Source organism: Populus euphratica, unplaced genomic scaffold (assembly GCF_000495115.2).
Source record: "Populus euphratica unplaced genomic scaffold, PopEup_1.0 scaffold331.1, whole genome shotgun sequence".
Classification (NCBI taxonomy): Eukaryota; Viridiplantae; Streptophyta; class Magnoliopsida; order Malpighiales; family Salicaceae; genus Populus; species Populus euphratica.
Window position 1 is genome coordinate 84,462 of NW_011500221.1, and position 21,861 is coordinate 106,322.

At 34.1% G+C, this 21,861-nt stretch overlaps 2 protein-coding genes across 5 annotated transcripts; one reads left to right on the plus strand and one right to left on the minus strand.

Moving 5' to 3' along the window:
• Positions 1 to 10,414: 10,414 nt before the first annotated feature.
• On the plus strand, positions 10,415 to 15,232 carry LOC105112284 (2,3-bisphosphoglycerate-independent phosphoglycerate mutase-like). 4 transcript variants are annotated; one of them, XM_011007933.1, is made up of 10 exons: positions 10,415 to 10,546; positions 10,641 to 10,825; positions 10,918 to 11,045; positions 11,215 to 11,365; positions 11,473 to 11,676; positions 12,395 to 12,819; positions 13,378 to 13,570; positions 13,658 to 13,753; positions 14,483 to 14,638; positions 14,774 to 15,232. In XM_011007933.1, exons 2-10 carry the CDS (start codon positions 10,661 to 10,663, stop codon positions 14,936 to 14,938), a joined length of 1,683 nt encoding a protein of 560 aa, XP_011006235.1. In that variant the 5' UTR covers positions 10,415 to 10,546; positions 10,641 to 10,660; the 3' UTR covers positions 14,939 to 15,232. The 4 variants fall into 4 exon arrangements, with proteins under 4 accessions (XP_011006235.1, XP_011006231.1, XP_011006233.1 ...); XM_011007929.1 differs by having other exon boundaries at positions 10,415 to 10,543; positions 10,631 to 10,825; XM_011007931.1 differs by having other exon boundaries at positions 10,415 to 10,542.
• Positions 15,233 to 18,016: 2,784 nt separating this feature from the next.
• LOC105112285 (serine/threonine-protein phosphatase alpha-3 isoform-like) lies at positions 18,017 to 20,208 on the minus strand. Its single transcript, XM_011007934.1, has 3 exons — positions 19,375 to 20,208; positions 18,438 to 18,997; positions 18,017 to 18,303 (listed from the first exon to the last, which is right to left on the minus strand). Exons 1-3 carry the CDS (start codon positions 19,580 to 19,582, stop codon positions 18,127 to 18,129), a joined length of 945 nt encoding a protein of 314 aa, XP_011006236.1. The 5' UTR covers positions 19,583 to 20,208; the 3' UTR covers positions 18,017 to 18,126.
• Between the last annotated feature and the right edge of the window lie 1,653 nt (positions 20,209 to 21,861).

Consider the following 21,861-nt stretch of genomic DNA (forward strand, 5'->3'; position numbering starts at 1 on the left):
TTCTTCTTCTTCTTGTTTTTAAGACCTTTTTACATGCAAATCCCCACCTTTTCTTCTTTAGTTCTTCTTCTTCTTGTTTTCTTTTTTTTTTTTACTGGCAATCAGAGCTAGCTTGGTTTTTTCCTTTTAAATAAAAAACCAAAGCTCCATGTGGGAGATATATCATGTATATACGCATGTATTTCAATAGAAAAAACCAAACCACAATAGTTTGATGTCTCATCTCTTCTTCTTCTTCTTTTTTGTGGGGCCAATGTTGCAGGATAAGTGGGGTGATGGTGATCTGCTATGATTTATTTTCCTTGTAATGATAGTTTTCCTTAATGGGAAATAAAAGTGTACATGAGAACAACCAAATAAAAACGAGTTATTGCATTTTCAAAAATCAGATTTGTGTGTTATGTACCAACTATGTCGTTGTTTTGATGCTTGACGTTGGGGCAAACTCTAAATTTGATACGTGATTAACCATCTACCTGTGATTTGTGAAGATCGATTGCCTTCTGATCTTATTCTATTCTCAGAATAACATGCTGTGTTTTCTCTTCTTTTTTTTCCATAAGACATTACGGAGCCTGCGTTAATGCTATAGCATGGATTTTACATCGATCTTTCAACCCGCATGCAGCTTCGCATAGGATACCTCATTCTTGTCTTCTCAGAATAGGAAGTGATGGTGTTTTCAGAAGATAATTTTGCCATATCGATCTGATGCATGGGGAATCCAACTTGATATGGTTCCAATTTATGATTTGATGAACTAGCACTTTTGAGATTTTAAAGCTCATATATATATATATATATGCTCATTAGAGCATGGCATCCGACGCCCCATGATCACTCCCTGCAAACTAATATATGTAAAGTGCTGAATGGTATAAATAAATATCTTACGCTGTTTGTTACTTTTATCAATGAATTCAATAATGGATGCCTTTCAGACTCTTTTATCTTTTAGCTTAATTTATCCTTAAGCTAGCGTTGTGAGCATGCATGCATGGCACGTTTTGACCCTACCATAGGTTTCTCTGTTTTTTTATTTATTTAAAAAAACCAGTTTATTTTCAACAAATTCTACCTCACTGTGTATGATGTTTTTACTAAACTCAACTTTAGCCATTAATTTTTAATTTAATTTTATGAGGTTTAAAATATAAAATTAAAATATCATAATTTTATTTTAATGAAAAATATAATTTATCAGTTTGTATGAAAATTACAAATTACAATGTGATTTTATTATTTTATTCTTATATTTAAGATAATTTTTACCTTTAAAATAATTCTTATCTTCAAGATAATGATAATTATCTGTTTTTGAATTCAATTTTAATTTGAACATAAAAATTATCTGTTTTCGAATTCAATTTTAATTTGAACATAAAAATAAATAAATTTAATTAAGACTTTACTTAAATTTTGCATTATAAATATTAATTTCAGTATTTTTTAAGAAAAAAATCCTAAAAAAATTATTATTAAAAACTCTAAAAAAAAATATTTATATAAAAAAAATCTCAATCAGCTGCCCCCACCCCAACTTTTTCCTTTTTTATTTCCCTGGTCTCTTGAACCAGCCGTTTCCCCCTCACGACCAGCCACCACAACAAGGTTCTTTGGCATAGTTTTTTCTCCTCCAGCGGTGCAACTTCTTCATACACCAGAACCATGAGACTCCAGCATTCCGACCCCAGCTGCTCTTCCACACCATTGAAGCAGCTGCACTGATCACAACCTTCAAAAGCCACCATACAGGTTTTCATCTGGTGTTGTAGAATACGCATTTGTCTCCTCTATCCCCCATAGTTCGGCAATGACAACAAACCGTCAACCAGCAGTAGCAGAGTATCCTTTCTTGAACAATAACTAAGTCTCCAGCCATGGCATAACTAGGTCTCCAGCCATGGCAGCCGAAAGGAAGTAATCCATCACCGTGCGTCTTCTCCCTTGCATCAGCTGCCCGTCCTGCCCTCGCCACAGGTTGTACCTTCATCAAATGATCTTCTCTGTACAGCACCATGGGCAAGCAACAGCAGTTGTCTCTTCTCAACCACAGTTTGCCCAGGACCAAAAATATAGAATAAACACCAGGGACGAACAACACGAGGGGAAGATAGAGGGCAACACGGATGCAAACACAAGGGAATAACAATGAAGAATAGAGGGGACACGAAGGAGAAAACGAGAATAAACACAGGAGATTAAGAAAACAGGTGATGAGAACAAGTGAAAATAAGAAGAAACAGGAGAGAGTATCCGGTCAACAAGTAACCCTCTCTCCCCACCATGCTCCTAAGGCCAATAGCCCCTGCTGACCAACCACTAGGCTGGCTGGCACAGCCCGTACGGCTGGGTTAGGTGTAGCTAAAAAAAAAGTTTTGAGATTAGTCTATATAAATAAAAATAAAAAAAAAAAATTAATTTTTGTTTCATTTAAAATATAAAATTTTATAAATTTATTTATTGGTATTAGAGTCAGACAAAACGCTTAAGGAGGGATAATATATTTCCTTTCGCGTAATCAGTCTCATATCAAAGAATCTTTATTGACCAGTTAGGGTTTCTAGTGACTATAATATTAGGTATCGATTTTTTGAACTAGACTGTTTTTTTTTAAAGAATAAAATGTTAGATATCTGTTTTTTTTTTTTTTCAATTGAGTGGTCATTTTTAATCGATCGCCATGATTTTCGGGTGTGATAGAATGACGACTCTGCTAGGAACCTCCAAAACTAAACTTTTCTTTTTGTATTTTTATTGTTAAAAATATATGTTGTACTATGTTTTGTTGTTGTGTTGTTTGTGTTTATCAAGTTTTATTTTTTGCTTTTTTTATTGTTTTAGCATGCATAGTTATTCATTGTTTATTATACATATATATTGAATATGGACCTATGGCCTTCATACATCACTTATCCCATTTTCAAAATACATGTGGTATCAACTTTAAGATAAATAGAGGAGTAATGGCCCCCCAATGGTTTTAGCCTAGTTAAGTCTCGTGAAACTATCCAACTCTCACATGATTGTTTACTTAACAATGGTCAATATGCAGAATTGATATTACTCAAGGTCTATATCTTCACGCTACTTGTAAACCTTATATCAACTTTTCGAGAACGATCACTGAGCATGTGAAAGACCTTTGAGGTTAAATATCAAAATCATCCTGATGCATTTAAATATGAGAACCTATCATTTAGGTTAATCTTGCTGTAATTCCACTGAGATAAGCTTAAACATGTAAGCATCTTTATTACAGGGGTTTCGGGTGATAAAATGATAGTTATTCCTAAGATAATAATTTATGAGTATAGACTCGAGTCTGAATCCTTGCATATGATTGAGAGAGACTCTCTTAGACTAAATGCCACTACTCAAAAACATTAGATGCATAATAAAAGACATCAAAAATATGGTTGAAAGTTCAAATGATAAAAGACTAAACAGATCTTCTTTTAATACTGCAATGAATATCGGATTCGAATCTAACCACATATCCAAAGAATAGTGATCGTTATGTCACCCTAAAAGGCAAATCCATACCCAATATGTTGCATTCATTTTCATGCATTTTTTAATATATATACTTATGAATTGTTATAATGTCACACATCAGGTGAAATATAGGTCCTCCATTAAAACACACCTATAACACTCAACTAAAAAAAACAAAGACAAATGAAAAACGAAGAACAAGCCTAATTGAAAGCCCAACATCAAAAAGAGATGAAAAGTTGTAGAGAAGAAGTCGCAAGGCTTACTAACCTCCTCAAACAAGCCTTGAGATCTAAACTTGAAGAAGCAAAAATTTACAGCATATCCTAAACCTATGCTCGTAAATCCACATAATATGGGGGCAAATAAAGTGTCTCAACATGCTATGTATTCTCAATTTTCTCAACTAGTATATCCTATAAGAATGTCATTTATCATTGACCTTATAATAAAGGAATATTAAACAAGCAAGATGGTAAAAGAAGATAGCCTAGACAAATAGGCTGCTCTGGAATAAAGGCTAAGGGCATTCGAGGGAACTATTCTCCATGACCATATAAAAGCTGTCGAGATGTGTTTGGTATTTAACATAGTCATTCCTAAGAAATTTAGGGTGCTAAAATTTGTCAAATATGGTTGAGGTAGTCTATAATGAAAAATTATTAATTCATTTCTATTAAGACAGTTTGAGTGATGTTGCCCTTACTTGGTAGATATAGTTAGATAATACTAAGATAACAAAGTGATAGGACTTAGTTGATGCCTTTATTACGAAATATAAGTTCAATATGGATGCAGGTCCTAATAGGTCAAGCTTGCAAGCTATGGAAAAAAGATAACAATAAGTCTATAAGAGAATATACTCAAAGGTGGCGTGAGACTGCCGTACAAGTTAATTCTCTTTAATTAGAGAAGGAGATAACCAGTCTGTTTGCCAACACTTTCAAGGCCCCATACTTTGAATATGTGGTTGGAAGTTCTGCACAATATTTTTCTGACCTTGTTGTTATAGTTAAGAGGATCAAACAAGTTATCTGTTTAGGAAAGGTTGTTGACTCAACTGAGAAGAAAATGTTTTCTTTCTTTGATTTACAATCAAAATATCCTAAAAGAGATTCTCTCTAAGCACTCATAAATACACTTCACTTTTGAAGCCTCATGCAATCTGATAGATTCAATTCATCTTTTTTTTTATCAAAATCAATTTTCCCATTAGAATTTTGAAAATTAAACTTGTATTTGATTTCAAAAATAATTTGGTGTTTATTTAAAATAATATTTATGATATTCTACTTGTAGAATGACACATAAATCAAGCAACTCCTTCATTGAGATGACTAAACTTTAAACTAAAATGCAAAAATAGAAAATGAATTGTCATCCTTATACCATGACTCTTGAGACATGTTGTTTTAAATATATGAATAATGGTATGAAGTGAACTCATTGCTCATAGACTCATGAAATACATCTCTTTATAAAGACCAAACCATCACATTGGACAAGGCTAAAGTTTATTGATTTTAATTGTTTGCGTTTGAAATAAGAAAAGACTATCTTTGTTCTTCCATTCATGTTCTAAAAAGTATATTGCAGTCCTTTTTTATGCCTGAATAATTTTTCTTTTATAAGAAATCTTGACTAGGATCACACCCCACATTTGGGGCAACATTATGTTTAGAAGGAAAAATCAATCCCTTCTAGAAAAAAAGATGAACATTTCCTATAATAAGACAATGGAGCATTATAAAAGGCAGTTTAATCCTTTCAGCAAGTGACAATGAATGTTTTTAAAAGTGAGATGGGGATTAATGAATGATCCTCTCAAATTATTTGACGAGACGAAAAATCTCTAGCAAGCATGTGAGTCACGATGGGCACCATGAAAGCTAAACTATGTAAACGAATCTTGAAAGAAACTTACATGAGCCAACTTGAATAGACTAGAAGCTCCATGATGAAGATGACCTAAATTAAAGATAGCAAGTCATCATCAATCAAGCAAACAAGAAGATTAAGAAAAAATAAAGGTTTATATTTCAAATCAGGTAAAAATGCATGCATATCATATAAACTTTGAGACATTTAACGAGTTTTACAAACTTCACAAGAGAAATCTCTGACGAGATCCATCAACTGAAAGGCCACCTTGAAATGACCAAATTTGAAATTGCTTTTAGACAATTTTCACATTTGAGAAATTTTAACATAGGTAGGCCGCCCGTGAGAATTAGGCTACAAATAAAAAATCTTTGTATTTTTCCACCACTCTTTCTCAACCATCCAAAGTAATGCATTTCCTAACCCTACCTCCTTTCGAGCGCACCTTTGAGCCCTCGCCTTCTTCCGAGTGTGCTTTCGAGCCCTTACCTCCTTTTGCGTGCGCCTTCGAGCCCTCATTTTCCTTTCTCTTTTTACTTGGGTAGGTCACCTGTCACAGTATGACAACTTCTAAAAAAAATAGCAAAATAAAACAAAAGGAAAGAAAAACAGGAAGGATTTTTACAATTACTCTTATTTACAAAACTTACTATACAAAGTTAAAAGAAAATAAGTTTTCTAATGCCTTTACACCGTAAACATTGTAAATAGGGGGCAACTGTTGTAACCCAATTTTGGCCCATTGGTTTTTAATTAATTTTACAGTGTTTAAAATATAAAATTAAAATATCAGAGATTTATTTATATAAAAAATATGATTTGTTAGCTTACACGAAAACTAGGGACTATAATGTGCTTTTGCTATTTTATCCTTATCTTTAAGATAATCCTTACCTTCAAAATAATAATAGTTATCTGTTTTTGAATTCGATTATAATTCGAACTTTAAAAAAATAATAAGTTTAATTGAAACTTTATTTCTTGCAAGTGATGAGATTTTTACACTATAAATACTGATCTCAGTGTTTACAAAAAAAAAATTAGGAGAAGGCTATTACCTGAAACCTAAAAAAATAAAAAATGACATTTACAAAAAAAAAAAAAAAGATCGTGGTCGAATCCTAAATTAGCTGCCATTACCCCTCTCCTAGTTTTTTCCTCTTTTCTTCCTTAGTCTCTTAAACCAGCCATTTTCCCCTCATGATCAGTCACCACAACAAAGTTCCGTGGCATAGTTTTTTCTCCTCTAGCGGTGCAACTTCTTCGTACACCAAAACCGTGAGACTCCAGCATTCTGACCCCAGCTACTCTTCCATCGCACAATCCTTTCCCTCCCTGAGCACAAGCCCTATCTTTACACCAAGTAAGCTTTTCTTGCCTTGCATGCATAATTCCCTTCGTTACTATGCAGGTGAAAATTAATTCACCAATCACTGTTCATGTATGTATACCTCCTACTGGCCAATCGCTGGGCTTTTTGGATTTAGCACAACCCGTACGGCTGGGTTGATCGAGCCTAAAAAAAAGTTTTAAAACAAGGCTACATAAATAATAAATAAAAAGAAAAAAAATATATTTTTTGTTTATTTTAAAATATAAAATTTTAAGGATTTATTTACTCATACCGGAGTCAAGAATACTATATTTTTTGGGTTGCGCTATATTTATCAATATCAAAATTATAAATATTCATAGGTAAATATTCATTGACGCTATAGTCAGGAATATTATAGAAAAATCATAAGACCATAACAAAAACAAATCTCTAGCAGTTTAAGACAAAATCAACAATATAACCTACCTCATGTAGGATACTCAAGGAATGATAATATCTTTTCTTTCACGTAACCAGTCCCGTATCAAAAATCTCTATTAACTAATTAGGATTTCTAGTGACCATAATACTAGATAATGATTTCTTGAACTAAACTGTTTCTCTAAAATAATAAGATGCTATATATCTGTTCTTTTTTTTAATTGAGTGATATATTTTTAATCTGTCACCTCGATATCCGGTGTAATAATTTAATTAAACATCTATAATTCTCAAGAATTAAGAAGGGAAATAAGGTTAACGTGTATAGGGTCTCTATATATATTGTTGATTTTATGGTAGGAAATAAGGTTAACGGTCTCTATATATATTGTTGATTTTATGGTTAAAATGTTGTTTTTTAACTCTTTCTTACTGGGATAATACTTCATTATTACAAATAAACCTTAATATACAAGCATGAGTCCAATAAAATTATTAAAAAAAACTAAAAAAAAATACATAACTTAAAAAAAAAAAACACAACTAAATAACAATGCCAGATAAAACCTACGAGTGCCACCCCGAAACACAGGCATTAACCCAAGGGAGATAGATAGATGGGGATTTAGGCATCAACTTGCCTGTATATGTTATGTGGGTTTAGGCTATGTTTTGTGGTTTGAAGGGTGTGGCCCAAGATTTATGTTCTTATGTAAGACATGGTTGGTGCATGCAAGCCATGCTTAGAAAATATATTAATATAATATATTTTTTATCTATTTTATTTTTAATATTAAAAATATTAATTTAAAGTTTTTTTAAAAAGAAATACGGTTCCAAACAGTACCCGGTAACATAAAGCTAGAGACAGGAGAGAGATGAATTTATTTTCTATTGTTAGTTCCTAGGCATCATGCTGCCTGCCTAATTAGGAATTTAGGCAAATAATTAGCACTCGGTAGCGGTACTTGTCAATTGTGGGAGTCATCTCTCTCTCTCTCTCTCCCCGCAGGCGTATAAACAATGGGTATTAGCTATCTAAATGATGGTCAAGAGGTAAGGATTTGAGATTAAGGGATTTGTTCCTTAACTTCAAGGCCTGTAAAATTAGTCGTAATGCGCGCAAGCTGACCCACACATCCACATTAATCTAAAAAAAACAATGAGTGTACTCATAGTTTTTAGATTCAGCCCGGTTCAATATTCAGGTTTTAGATTTTAATTACATTACTAGATTATTTGGATTAATTTTTTTAATTAAAATAATATTGGTTTAATAAAAAATAAAAATTAAATCACATCAAGTTTTTTTATTTTTTTTTTAATACAATCTAGGTCTAACCCTACATTGACCCGCCAGACCAGACTGATCGCAAAACTATGGGTGTAGGGGTCTACATGCAGGCGCGCCTGCCCTCTTCGGCGATCACACGCTGGTGGATTTAACAAGCTATTTATATTAATTAATAATAAAAAGTACATTTATATTCAAATATTATTTCCCCTAGCAATTTATCCCAAAACCTATTTCCTCTATGTATATTTAAATTCACAAGTTCTCTTCAGCGAGATAGAATGATTACGTGTTATGCACGTGTTCTTCGAATTCAAGCAAGTCGATTTTAAATATTCTATTTTTTTGTCAAGAATTATTTTCATTTACTGTTTTTTCTGTTATTTTTGTATTAATTATAATTTGAATGTTTTTTTTTAATATTACAAGTGAGTTTTATTTTATTTACTGTGTTTGACTTGCTTGTAAGAGTTCATTTCTTACTTTTTAAACAAATACATGGTGCCAACAGGTCAAGAGCCCGTTGTTTTTTACTTCTAAAATTATTTTTGAAAAAAAGTTATTTTTTTTAATTATTTTAATAAACTGAAATTAAAAAATAATATTATTTCAATCAATTTAAAATGCAAAAAACTCTCTTAAAAATATCATTAAAACCTTAATTATGTCTTCAATAAAAATCTATTAAACTTTTTTAAAAAATTACATTCTGTTTTTAAAATATATTGTATAAAAAATATTATTTGAATATATTTTTAATTAAAAAATAATTAAAAATAAAAAACATGTGCTCTGAAAGACACTTATTAGGATTGAAAAGAAATAAAATTAAGGTAAGGGCTGGGGCATGCGTTGAACGGCATAAAAGCAGCCATAAGGGATATTCCGTTACTTGACAACAGAGCCGAAATGGTTTAAATTAAATTAGAAGGAAAAAAAAACAAACTTCGAGAAGAATCGCGTGGCTGCCTGATGCACGTGGGGAAGTCGAGAGCGATCGGTTACTGCTTTTGAGTAAAGTGTTCTTCGGTCCCTCATGTTTCAATGTGTTTGTAGCATAGGTCTTCGTATTTGAAAATACATAAATTATCTCCTCCACCATTATTTTAGTAAAAAGCGTCATTGATCTTTCCTTTTAAGAACAATGGATAGTAAAAAGGGACTAATTGATAATATATCAAACAAAAAGGATTAAGTTACAACCAGTCCTAAGAATAAGATACTAAAATTAACCTACTCAATCCATCCCTGCTCTTTCGGTAATTTTGTATGGAAAAAAATCACGCGATAGGAGAGGAGACCAATGGCGAAATGCTACGTGTATAGGTGGTTGGTATTATGGTAATACTTATTTTTTAAATTTAAATGGCTTTGCTGCGAAAACAGTGATGTAAACAGCGTCTAAGTAGATGTTTGTTATTGTGGTTGCTGGTAAGGTTATAAATAGTATTTTTTTTTTTTTATGGAATCCATTAATAATTCTGATGAGCCACAGGTTTTTGAGAAGTAGTATTTTACTGCTTTTCGTATGGATATTAACACCAACAATGAAGTATGATTCAACTGTTTAGTGAAATGTTTAACCATGCTCTGCTGTATTACTATTTACTAACATAAATATTAATTTTTTAAAAAATTTTGAAAATTAGCAAATGAATTAATTCAGTATACTGTTCATGTGAAAAAAAAAAAATTCTTCTAAAAAGCAGTGTAATTAATTAAATATAAATAATTTTTTTTTATTTTTTTAAAATATAGTTTAAACTGAATTAAATTTACTCGTATTATAATTTAAATTTTATTTATAATAATATTTTATCTAATTTTATTATATACTTAACAAATCTTAAAAATTATAATTCTTGTAAAATAAATTTTATATGTAATTAAATTATAAATTTTTAAAAAAAATTAAATTTTATTAAAAAAACTAATATTTAATATTATTTATAATATAAAATATCACGTAATAACGTATCATCTGGTGAGGAGCACAAGTGTTTTGTAAATCAAACGGCCAGAGACGTGGTTTCTGAGTATCAGATCCAAGTTCGGTTCGAATAAAGAGAGAAGAAAAGGAGAGCGTGGGAGTCTTCTCCTCCGAGATTGTCTGGTATCTTCCTCTATTCACCATAGCCATAGCATAGCATAGCTTAATCGCTGTGGTTCTTCGTCTATTCGTTATTTAATTGGTTTCTTTTATTGAATCAGAAAGAAGTTAGAAATAAGAAATGGGGAGCCCAGCACAGAACGCATGGAAATTGGCGGATCATCCTAAGCTTCCGAAGGGGAAGACTATTGCTATGGTGGTTTTGGATGGTTGGGGCGAGGCTAAACCTGATCAGTATAACTGCATCCACGTCGCCCACACTCCTACCATGGATTCCTTCAAAACTGTACCTTTCTTCTCCCTCCTTTTCTATCAATTATTCTTAATAACTACATCCATCAATTTCAGTGATAATGATTGTTGTTTGGAATTGGATAGACTGCCCCTGAGAAATGGAGATTGATTAAGGCCCATGGTACTGCTGGTGGGCTTCCAACTGAGGATGACATGGGCAACAGTGAAGCTGGTCACAACGCTCTTGGTGCTGGTCGCATTTTTGCTCAAGGGTATCTGACTTAACTAATCTCTTCACTTCACTTATCTTCTATTTTTTTCATTCTTCCTATGCGGATACTTGTCTCCCCCAATGGTGCCTTACGTAGTTGCTTCATTCTCTTAAGAGCTCACAGATAAAAAAAAAGCAATCTTTTTATATATATATACTTGTGAATGTAGAGCCAAGCTTGTTGATCTTGCTCTTGCCTCGGGAAAAATCTACGACGGAGAGGGATTTAAGTACGTTAAGGAATGTTTTGACAATGGCACCTTGCATCTCATTGGGTTATTGAGTGACGGTGGTGTTCACTCAAGGCTTGATCAGTTGCAGGTGAGTTTTGTTTTTGATCTCTTTCCTTATCTTGCTTGTCTTGTTCTCTCGAAATCATATTAGTATTCTTCCTAACGCTTTTTCTCCTCCTTTTTTTCTTTCTGCAGTTGTTGCTAAAAGGTTCTGTTGAAAATGGTGCGAAAAGAATCCGTGTTCACATTCTCACTGATGGCCGTGATGTTTTAGATGGGTCAAGCATTGGCTATGTGGAGACTCTTGAGAAGGACCTGTCAAATTTACGTGAGAAAGGTATTGATGCACAAATTGCATCTGGTGGTGGTCGCATGCGTGTTACAATGGATCGCTATGAGGTATGCTTGTAAATTCTGTTCTTTCTTGAGGAGAAGAATGCCTGTGATGCTTCTCATTTTATGGTCTATTCTTGTATGAATCTGTGTTTTTTTTTTCCCGCTCTATATTTTTGTTACTTAATTTCTATAGAAACTCAACACTTGCTTGATATCTTCACACCATTGGGGGCTTAAAAACATCTATTTCTTAATGGGTGGTAAAAAAAAAAGGATCTAGTCAAGCTGAGATTTTGGGGAGGAATGGATCACTCTTATCCGATCTGGTCTTTATGGGTGGTAACTAGTGGCATGTAGTTCGTATATTAATGATGTTCCTGCGAACCAATATGATGCAAATTAAGACTTTCTTTTAATAAGGTAAGGGTGAAAGAGGTAGGGGGAGTCTAAAAATTTACGTGGATGGAAGAGGCATCAACTACCAAATGATTTAAACTATCTTTTTTTATCAAGGAGGATTTAGTTTATGGTCTTGTTGAATGGTGTAAAAGTATAGCCTATGCTAAATAGTTTGAAACTAAGGCTTTGTTTCTGATGATGATAAGATGAAGTCTAAATGGATGTCTTTCCTTTGGAAGTTGGGAAGTAGCTTGCATGTTTTTCAAAAATGATCTTTTCTTTAAATGATGTTATAGATATCAGTCTGTGTGCCTCTTTAGAGTTATAGATTTAGCATCATTTCTTTGTGCATGTCTAAACATTTTCTGTAATCCTTCTGCAGAATGATTGGGATGTGGTGAAACGAGGATGGGATGCCCAAGTTCTTGGTGAAGCCCCATACAAGTTTAAAAATGCAGTAGAAGCTGTCAAGAAACTGAGGGAAGAACCCAAGGCAAATGACCAGTACTTACCTCCTTTTGTCATTGTTGATGAGATTGGAAATCCTGTGGGACCGATCAAGGATGGTGATGCTGTTGTCACATTCAACTTCCGAGCAGATCGCATGATTATGCTTGCTAAGGCACTTGAATTCGAGGATTTTGACAAATTTGATCGGGTTCGAGTTCCTAAAATCCATTATGCTGGAATGCTTCAATATGATGGCGAGTTGAAGCTTCCAAGCCACTACCTTGTTTCTCCTCCTGAGATAGATAGGACATCTGGTGAATACTTGGTGCACAACGGCATTCGCACCTTTGCTTGCAGGTGAGCTAGAACCATTGATAGAATGGTCTTTGCCTTCATCAAACTGTTTAAATTCTTTTTCTTGTTTCTATGTGTGTGCATCCCCAGCTATTTTAGCTGATTTGGTTTGCAAATAACTCGATTATAAATCAACAAGCAAACTCATTTTGTGACCATATTTTGGCAGAGTGATTAAACACGAGTCATTGGGGGGCTTTACTGTAGGCCTGCATCTTATAGTCTAGTAAATTCTGTCGATAATCATATGCTGCTTTCTATCAAGTAATGTTTGTTTGGATAATGCATTTATTCCATCTCATGACTCTTTGATTCCTTGGTCCAGCCTTGTGGCTTATCTAACTTTGGCATAGGAAAGTTGCATATTTATGAAGGTATAACAGATTCTTTAGGTGGCTAATTATCTGTGATGGAACATTTGACGCTTTTGCTACTTTTACTAGTTTTATAAATTTTCCTTTCAAGTATGTTGAGCATAAATCTATTTCTCCTCGTTGCTGTCTTCTGGAAAGTTTAAGTCCTAGCTATTTTCTTACATATGTTTGGGTTTTTGTACAACAGTGAGACTGTCAAATTTGGCCATGTCACTTTCTTCTGGAATGGAAATCGTTCTGGTTATTTTAATCAAGAAATGGAGGAATATGTGGAAATTCCAAGTGATGTTGGAATTACCTTCAATGTCCAACCTAAGATGAAGGCAATAGAGATTGCTGAGAAGGCAAGGGACGCCATCCTTAGTGGCAAATTTGACCAGGTAATCAATGCCTTATATAATGTGATGAATGAACTCTCATTTCTTGTTGAACAGGTGACTGATATGTTGTTTCACATGATTGTTCAGGTTCGTGTCAATCTACCAAATGGCGACATGGTGGGACATACAGGAGACATTGAGGCCACAGTTGTGGCATGCAAGGTTGCTGATGATGCTGTCAAGGTACAACTTCCTTGCTGTTAGATCTTTTTTTCTTTTCTTTTTCTTTGGACTTGATTATTGTATGGTCTATGCTACCATTATTTCTGGCTAACTTGTGTGCTGGTCCATCTGGTATCACAAATTCTAATGAGCAGTGAAGTTCTTAATTAGGTATTGAGATTTGCTGTTGATTGGGGTATGGTGTCATCCATCTGTGTGGATGCTTTTATTCTTATTAATTTCATTCGCTCATCATTTGGACAGCGACAATGAATTATTAGTTCTCGGGAAATCCCACCAGGGAATTTATTTCTCTTCAGAATAAAGCTAACACAATTAAATGAATTACAAGAGCCAGCCCACGTAGCAAAGCATTAGAGTACTTGGAAAGTGGTTAATAGTAACTGTGTTGCTGCCATTTTTTTTCATTTAAGACTTGATAGTGAAGGTCAAATAAAAAAGTAGTCCTCCAGTGCAATTTATGGGAATATGAAAGCTGCCCCCAACTTTGGACATATAAGCGGTAACTAGGGGCTGATGGAGGGGAAAAAATTAGTAAAAAGGTTTATGCACATCGCCTAGATAGAGATGTGAACATGAAATTAGTAACTGCATTTTCAATGAGCGAGTTGTATAATTTCTGTTTGACTCGCTGTCCCCTCTCTATCCCTTTTATTCCTGGCATGCTGTGTTTTCTTTGCCCTGCCATTTTGTTACCTTCTTGTTGACTGGAGATATGCTTTACCACAGATGATCATTGATGCAATAGAGCGAGTTGGTGGAATCTTTGTAATTACTGCTGATCATGGTAATGCTGAAGACATGGTCAAGAGGGATAAGTCTGGCAAACCTCTTTTAGATAAGAATGGCAACCTTCAGATACTCACTTCCCACACTCTTCAACCAGTAAGTAACAAACAGTGTCTATTATCCCCATTGGATTTAGTAACATGGTGGTTTCAGTGCTTATTGTTCTCCGTTTGCTTGATTTGATATAGAGATATAGAGTTAACCGATTAAATATGCCCCCTTCCTGTGTAGGTGCCTATTGCAATCGGAGGGCCTGGACTGGCCCCTGGTGCCAGGTTCCGCAATGATGTTCCCACCGGTGGACTTGCCAATGTAGCTGCAACCGTGATGAATCTGCATGGATTCGAGGCTCCTAGCGACTACGAGCCCACTCTGATTGAAGTTGCTGATAACTAAGCTTAATTAAAACACATCAGTAATCTCATAAATTTTGATTATAAGCAACTATAATTGCAGAAGCCCCTCGAGAACTATGTATTATCCGGTAAAAGAAGTTGTAATTTTGATTGAGACTTGAGAGAGAACATTGTAATTTCTGCCCCCTCGGTGGATGACAGAATTGTATTTCAAATGGCGGTCTTATTAGTGATTGTGCTCTTGTTTGTGATGATATCATGACATGCAGTTGCCTGTGAGCTGTGAAAGAGCACTACTGTCTGTTTTGGGAAGAATGCCATGTTTTCTTGTTTATGCCATGAAGATTTATTAGCAATACAATCTGTCTACTAAGAAAGTTTATGTAGTCTCTTGAATGCATTAATGTTGAAGGCATGAAAATTAATCGCGGCGTTATCATCTAGGCAAACGAGGCTTTACTTGTTGCAGCCCGTGGGTGATCTTGATCATTGACTCTGTTTGGTGCTTTGATAGTGTCAGCCAAAAAAGTGCTTGTTTTTTTTTTAAAAAAAAAAATATTAAAATCTTTTATATTAGATTTCCTTTAATTTTTAATATTATTATATTAAAATCATTAAAGAAATTTAAAAAATATTAATTTTATATTTTTAAAAAATAAACACTTTTAAATACAATCTTACACACAAAAATAAACAACTCGGACATCCGCCGAATGGGTCCCCACTTGGAACTCCATAATTAATTAGTTAAGGTGTCTTGCTTTTATTTTATTTTATTTTATTCGTGGATCGCTAGCCAACCATGGTGATGAATAATATATAAATAAAGTTGTTGGAAAATTAAAATAAAATAAAATATTTTGACCTCAACGTTATCCAACCGGAGGACGCCCACACGCACGCTCCGACCCTATGCGTTGGATTGGACCCGACGCAACCCTCCCTCCTTCCCTACCTTATTTGAATTTCAACTCAACCGGAGGGGATAGACGCCCACACACGCTCCTACCCTATCCGTTGGATTGGACCGGACGCAACCCTCCCTCCTTCCCTACCTTATTTGAATTTCAAAATAAAGCAGCAACGCTAATATGTAAGTGCATTCTCATACTTGACTCTTGATATACCAAGACCATATAAGAAGTATTTCTGGTGTGAAAGATCTATTAATAATGGCAATCACAGGGCATCCTCAACTCTTAGAATAGTAGCTCTGATACCAGGTTGAATTTAAGTGAAGGGAGTGAGACGGTACAAGGAGAATTGTAATGTGAAAGATCTATTAATAATGGCAGTCACAGGGCATCCCCAACTCTTAGAATAGTAGTTCTGATACCAGGTTGAATTTAAGCGAGGGAGTGAGACGGTACAAGGAGAATTGTATTGAATGGTATGATTTGTTTACGAGAGGGGTATCCTATTTATAGTCTAGTCTAAGGGGAGTGTTTCTCATTCTAACTGATGTGGACTAAACATACACATTGACATATAATGTAATAGTGTATATAATGTGTACATTAGCAACAGCATTATATACAACCTTGGCAATCCTTCAGCAAAGAAGTTCTTATCCTTTTCAAGCCAAGGTATATAATGTATATGTTCGTCCCGCACCGGTTGGAATGAGAATGTCTATAATATTGTTGCTAATGTATATGCATCCTCGTGTTATCTTGAACTGATTTTCAGAATATAGGGTGTGAATCAAGTCAGCTCGATGTTTGTTGATTATGAAAGTATATAGTTCACAATATAGGTGACACGACTGAAATTTGGCCAAGAAATAGTATAGGCTGATTTAAATATTTTTTAACAAATGGTTGATTTTGTCATATTACTGATATGCTCACACTGACAAATGACAACGTAGATCGTACTGTTTTTGAATATTGTCAGGATTTATGTATGTTCTTTAATCACTATTTTGCTCAAAAGAGCCGGATTATGACAATAATGTGGATGGGAACATGAAATCAAATTTTACAAGTGATGTGAGTAGGAGGAATATGCAAATTCGACGTTTCCATGATACTCTAATAAATTTCTTTACTGAATAGGTTGAGTCCTGCAACTACGGTTTCCAAGCTGGCTACTGATCCATCACTTTGGCTCTTCTTCCTTTGCCAATATCACCTTTATATTGGGATACTAATATCATGTTTTGTTGGATAATGCAGAAGATGCTCAAGTACGATCCAGCTGAAAGAATCTCGGCCAGAGCAGCTATGGATCATCCCTATTTCCACAGCCTTGACAAGTCGCAGTTCTGAAGCTACAAGGTTTTGGGAGATTTTGCTTTCTGCTTCCATCATGCATTTTCTAGGATTAGATACCTTTATGTAAAAGATGTTTGGTTCATCGTCTTGGTGATGTAACTTCTAAACTTTGTCACAACTTGTATGATTTTATTTTTTATTTTTTGCAATATATGCGTACAATTAATCTTTGCGCGCCAAATTTGCAAGATTTCATCCATTGTTCTTTGAAGAATGAAATTAATCTCTGGATAACTGCTGATCAAGTGTAAAATATCGCATGTATATGTGAATGGCGATTCAGTTGTTCACTGTTCATGCCTCTTTCGATGTTTTAAATGATAATTAAATGTTCATTGTTGAAGGAATGCGTCCAGGTGCTGTAAGGTCTTCTATATTGTAGACTTTCGTTAGTAAAATGAAGTGTGATGGACAATAAAATCGCTCATGCACTCAACTTTGTGTTCCCTGTCATATCTTGACTGTATGTAAATGCATTGCTAAGTTCTGATCACTATGTCTTCCAAGAACTTGGCAATGGAAAGGTCTGAGTAAATATATCTGTTGCAGTGAAATAAAACATGTCACTGAACATTACTTCTAGAAGCTAATTTGGTGCGTTCACATAGCATTATTTTTCAGGGAAGCTTATAATGTCTTAAAAGAAAGTATTTGGCTGGTTATGAATATAGCAGTAACTAGACTAGAGGTTTCCTGAGGAGTGAAGTTTGCTAGATTTAGTTGCACTGTTGCTGCATGCATACGCTTTCATGTGTTGTTTATATTGCAGCTAGTATTGCAATGCAAAATGTGGGAAAACATCTCCCACTTTTTCTTTTTTTTTTGGTTTTTTCGAAGCAGAATTTGTACATGAGAAGAAGCAGCAGAGTACTAGATAGAATATTGTTTGTGGTGGATGGTAGATGTCTTTCCTTTATTGGGCATCCAACGTTTTTCTCCCTTCACCTGGAAACTATTCAGGATGCCCTTCTCTCCCCCTCCATGGCTTGAGAATCTGAAATGAGCAGAGCAAACTAGCGTCAACACACATAAGGGCACCTGCATTGTTGAACTCTCCACAGTAGTTCGGTGCCGAGAATATGGTAACCAGCTGTCTGTCTGCGAAGAATTCATAGCCATCCTCGACTACCTGTCAATCATTTCCCATCGAAGAACACCTTGGGTTATTTATCACATTCTTATTCCTAGTACAAGTATTAGGGCAGGAAATGGAAGGTAATGGACTTTGATCTGATGAAAGGGGGAGAGCAATCAAGGAAATACCTGGTGAGCTCGGCATACGAGATCGAGATCATGTTTCTTTAAGAACTCGGTGACCCTATCGGCTCCGAAGGTATAGGAGACACCCCTATCATTATCACCCCAACCCTTGGTGTCTCTATCAGGATCAGACCAAAGGAGGTCACACAGAAGGCCCTGGTCTGGCACGTCTACTGGCCTCTCTATAGCTCTGATCTGATCCAAGCTATCCATTTCCGGTGAGAGTCCACCATGCATGCATAGGATCTTGTCATCGACCACTGCAGCCACCGGTAAACAATTGAAGCAGTCCGTGAAAGTTTTCCATAGACGGACACTGAAACGAGGCTTGCACTCATCATAGAATCCATATATTCTGTTGATAGAAGCACATTCATGGTTCCCTCGAAGAAGGAAAAAGTTGTCAGGGAACTTGATCTTGTAAGCAAGGAGAAGGCATATTGTCTCTATACTTTGTTTTCCTCTATCTACGTAGTCTCCAAGGAATAGATAATTGGAATCTGGTGGAAACCCGCCATACTCAAACAATCGCAAGAGATCTGGATATTGCCCGTGTATATCACCTGCATACAACCAGAATACAAACAGCAATATGTATCAAGTATTAAACAGGATCGGCATGTAATTCTTCTGCAGGGATATGCGAGTCCAAAAGGGTGTCATTTTTGCAAAATGTTGCCTTACTAATCAGCTCTATGAAATAACTCTAACATCTATCTAACATTGCAAATGGAAGTTGAGAGTTGCAGATAAAGATGGAATGCTTATTATAGTCAATGGCCAACATAAAGATGGAACAAGATCAAACAAAAAGGCAAGCAAATTGATATATAGATTGCATAAAAAAGAAGATAGGCCATTGATTGTGGAATTCCGATTGAACAGGCAGAAGAACAAGATGGGAGAGGGGGTGGATGAAGGAAGGAAGAAAAGGATGTACCGCAGATGTTGATGGGAGCTTCTAATGCAAGAAGAACAGGTTGAGCAAGAAAGACTTGCTTGGCGGTGACACAAAGCTGGTGGATTTCAGGTTCAGTCAGCTGGATGCGTTTCCCTCTATTATTCCTTCCTTCCAGCAACCTTTGTATCAGCCCTTCCAATCCCTCCATCCCAACCCTTCCCTTCTTCCTCCTTTTATCCACCGACATTCTGCTCCAACGTAGATTTGATCTCTCTCTCTCTCTTTTCTCTCTTTGTAATCAGTCTGGCATCCTAACTAATACTAAGATAAAATAAATAGATAGATGTACAATATCTAGGCAAGGCAATGAAATGAGGACGCAAACAAGTATCCCTTCATTCGTGATTAAGTTAAAACGTACATGAAAAGAGAAAGATGACCTGTTGGATGATATAGAGAGAGAAAGGGAGAGGGAGAGGGAGTTGGCGAAAGAAGCGCAAGAGTTGAAGATATATTTAGGGTGAAGAATTAGCTTCTCCCGACATCCATGCCAGCTGCGGACTGCTTCCATCCATTTTGTTCTCTTCCTTGAGAAGCCACCTTCCGCCTGTCTCTCTGCCTGCTGCCAAACCCAAATGCAATCCACTCATTAGATTAGGCAGCTTTCTTCTTCTTCTTCTTCTAATTAACACCTACTACTACTACTCGTAATAATCTTGCAAGGCATGATCATGTAGCCCTGTCTTCTTCTTCTTCTTCTTCTTTTTTTTAAAAAAAAACAGTTAATTCCCTAATTTATGGACAACGTGGGTATCCACTATTATACGCAAGCAGCACCAGTTAAAAAATGGCTAGACTTTTTTTGGTTTCGAATGAAACGTGATTCATCCGTTTCCTCAAAAAATCAGAAACAACAAAGCATGTTGTTCTTGACTTTCTTGGGAACGCGGACGGTACCGCGTTACCAGAGCCACTTCCACGTTTAAAGTATTCTTGAAGATGGATTTTGAGTAGCAAAATAAATTATAAATAAATGTCATGGTTTGCGAATTTGTGAGCTTGTACGTTAACAAAGCTTGTATATATATACATACACTATTTCATTGTTGGTTTTTTTTCAATCAAATTTAATATATTTTTTTATTTTGACAAGTTTTTAAAATTAATATTTTTTTACAATTTTATTTTTTAAATTTAAATTAATTATGAATTGAGCTTTTTGATTAAACTTTAATTTAGAATTTCATAGTGAGTTTTAAAAATTAGACTATATTTACACAATTCATCAAGATTTTATTTTTTTTGAAAGTTAATGTTTTTTTTTTCATCTTATTTTAGAGTTTTGTTTTGTTATTTTTTATTATTTATCTTTTATAAAACTAGTTTTGAATTCATAATCAAAGTCATGAGCTTGAAAATTTTTATTATTATTTTAATAAATTTTTTATCTTTAAATATTAAATTATTTAATAATCAAGTTTTACTTAGTGTTAAAACTAGAAAAAAAAATATAACCTAAACCTTATTGGGCTTGGATGAGTATTTTAATTTTTTTTTTATTTTGATGTATTTTAAATGTAGTTATCTTAGTGTTAACACTAGAAAAAAAAATATAACCTAAACCTGATTGGGCTTGGATGAGTATTTTAATTTTTTTAAAATAATTTTTTTAATTTTTATTTTTTAATATTTTATTTATTTAAAATTAAGCATTAATTAGATTTTTTTTTCCTGCTTTTATTCCTATAAGATCATCTTATTTTTATGTTTATAATTGTGAAGTTTGTGATTTAACTTGGTTAAATAGGGATTTGTTTTCTTGCTGCTTTATTTATTTATTTTAATTTAGTTTTTTAGACTTCAATTGTTTAATAATTTAGACTAGATAGATGGGGTTTTTTTATATTTTTTATTATTTTTTACCATTTGATTTAATATTTTTATATTTTATTATTTAAATTATTAATTAAAAGTTTTGATTTTTTCTAATATTATTTATTTATGAAAAAAACAAAAAGAATTGATCATCCGCAACAACTGTAGTAGATGTAATCTATAAATGAAAGATTATCATGACAGGTGATGCTTTATGCTCCAACAAATGGTGTGTAAACACGTACGTCCGTGACGAGGTTGTTTCAAGGTGGTCTGCTGGAGCTTTCGTAAATTTCAGTCCATCCCCCTTCCTTCCTTTCCTCTGGTGCTTGCTTCAGAACGCAAGTTAGTTTCGACAAGACATTTTCTTTTCAATTTGTCGGAGAAACATATGCTCAACACTTGTTTGTACTCTTTATATATATATATATATATATATATATAGAGAGAGAGAGAGAGAGAGAGATATTTTAAAATATATTTTATTAAAAAAATAAAAAAACTTATTTTAATATATTTTAAATAACTATTTTTAAAAAATATCCTAACATTGATACAAACACACACGTTCACTTGTGAATAAACACTTTATGAGAAGTTATATATATATATATATATATATATATATATACATATATATATAAGTTTTTC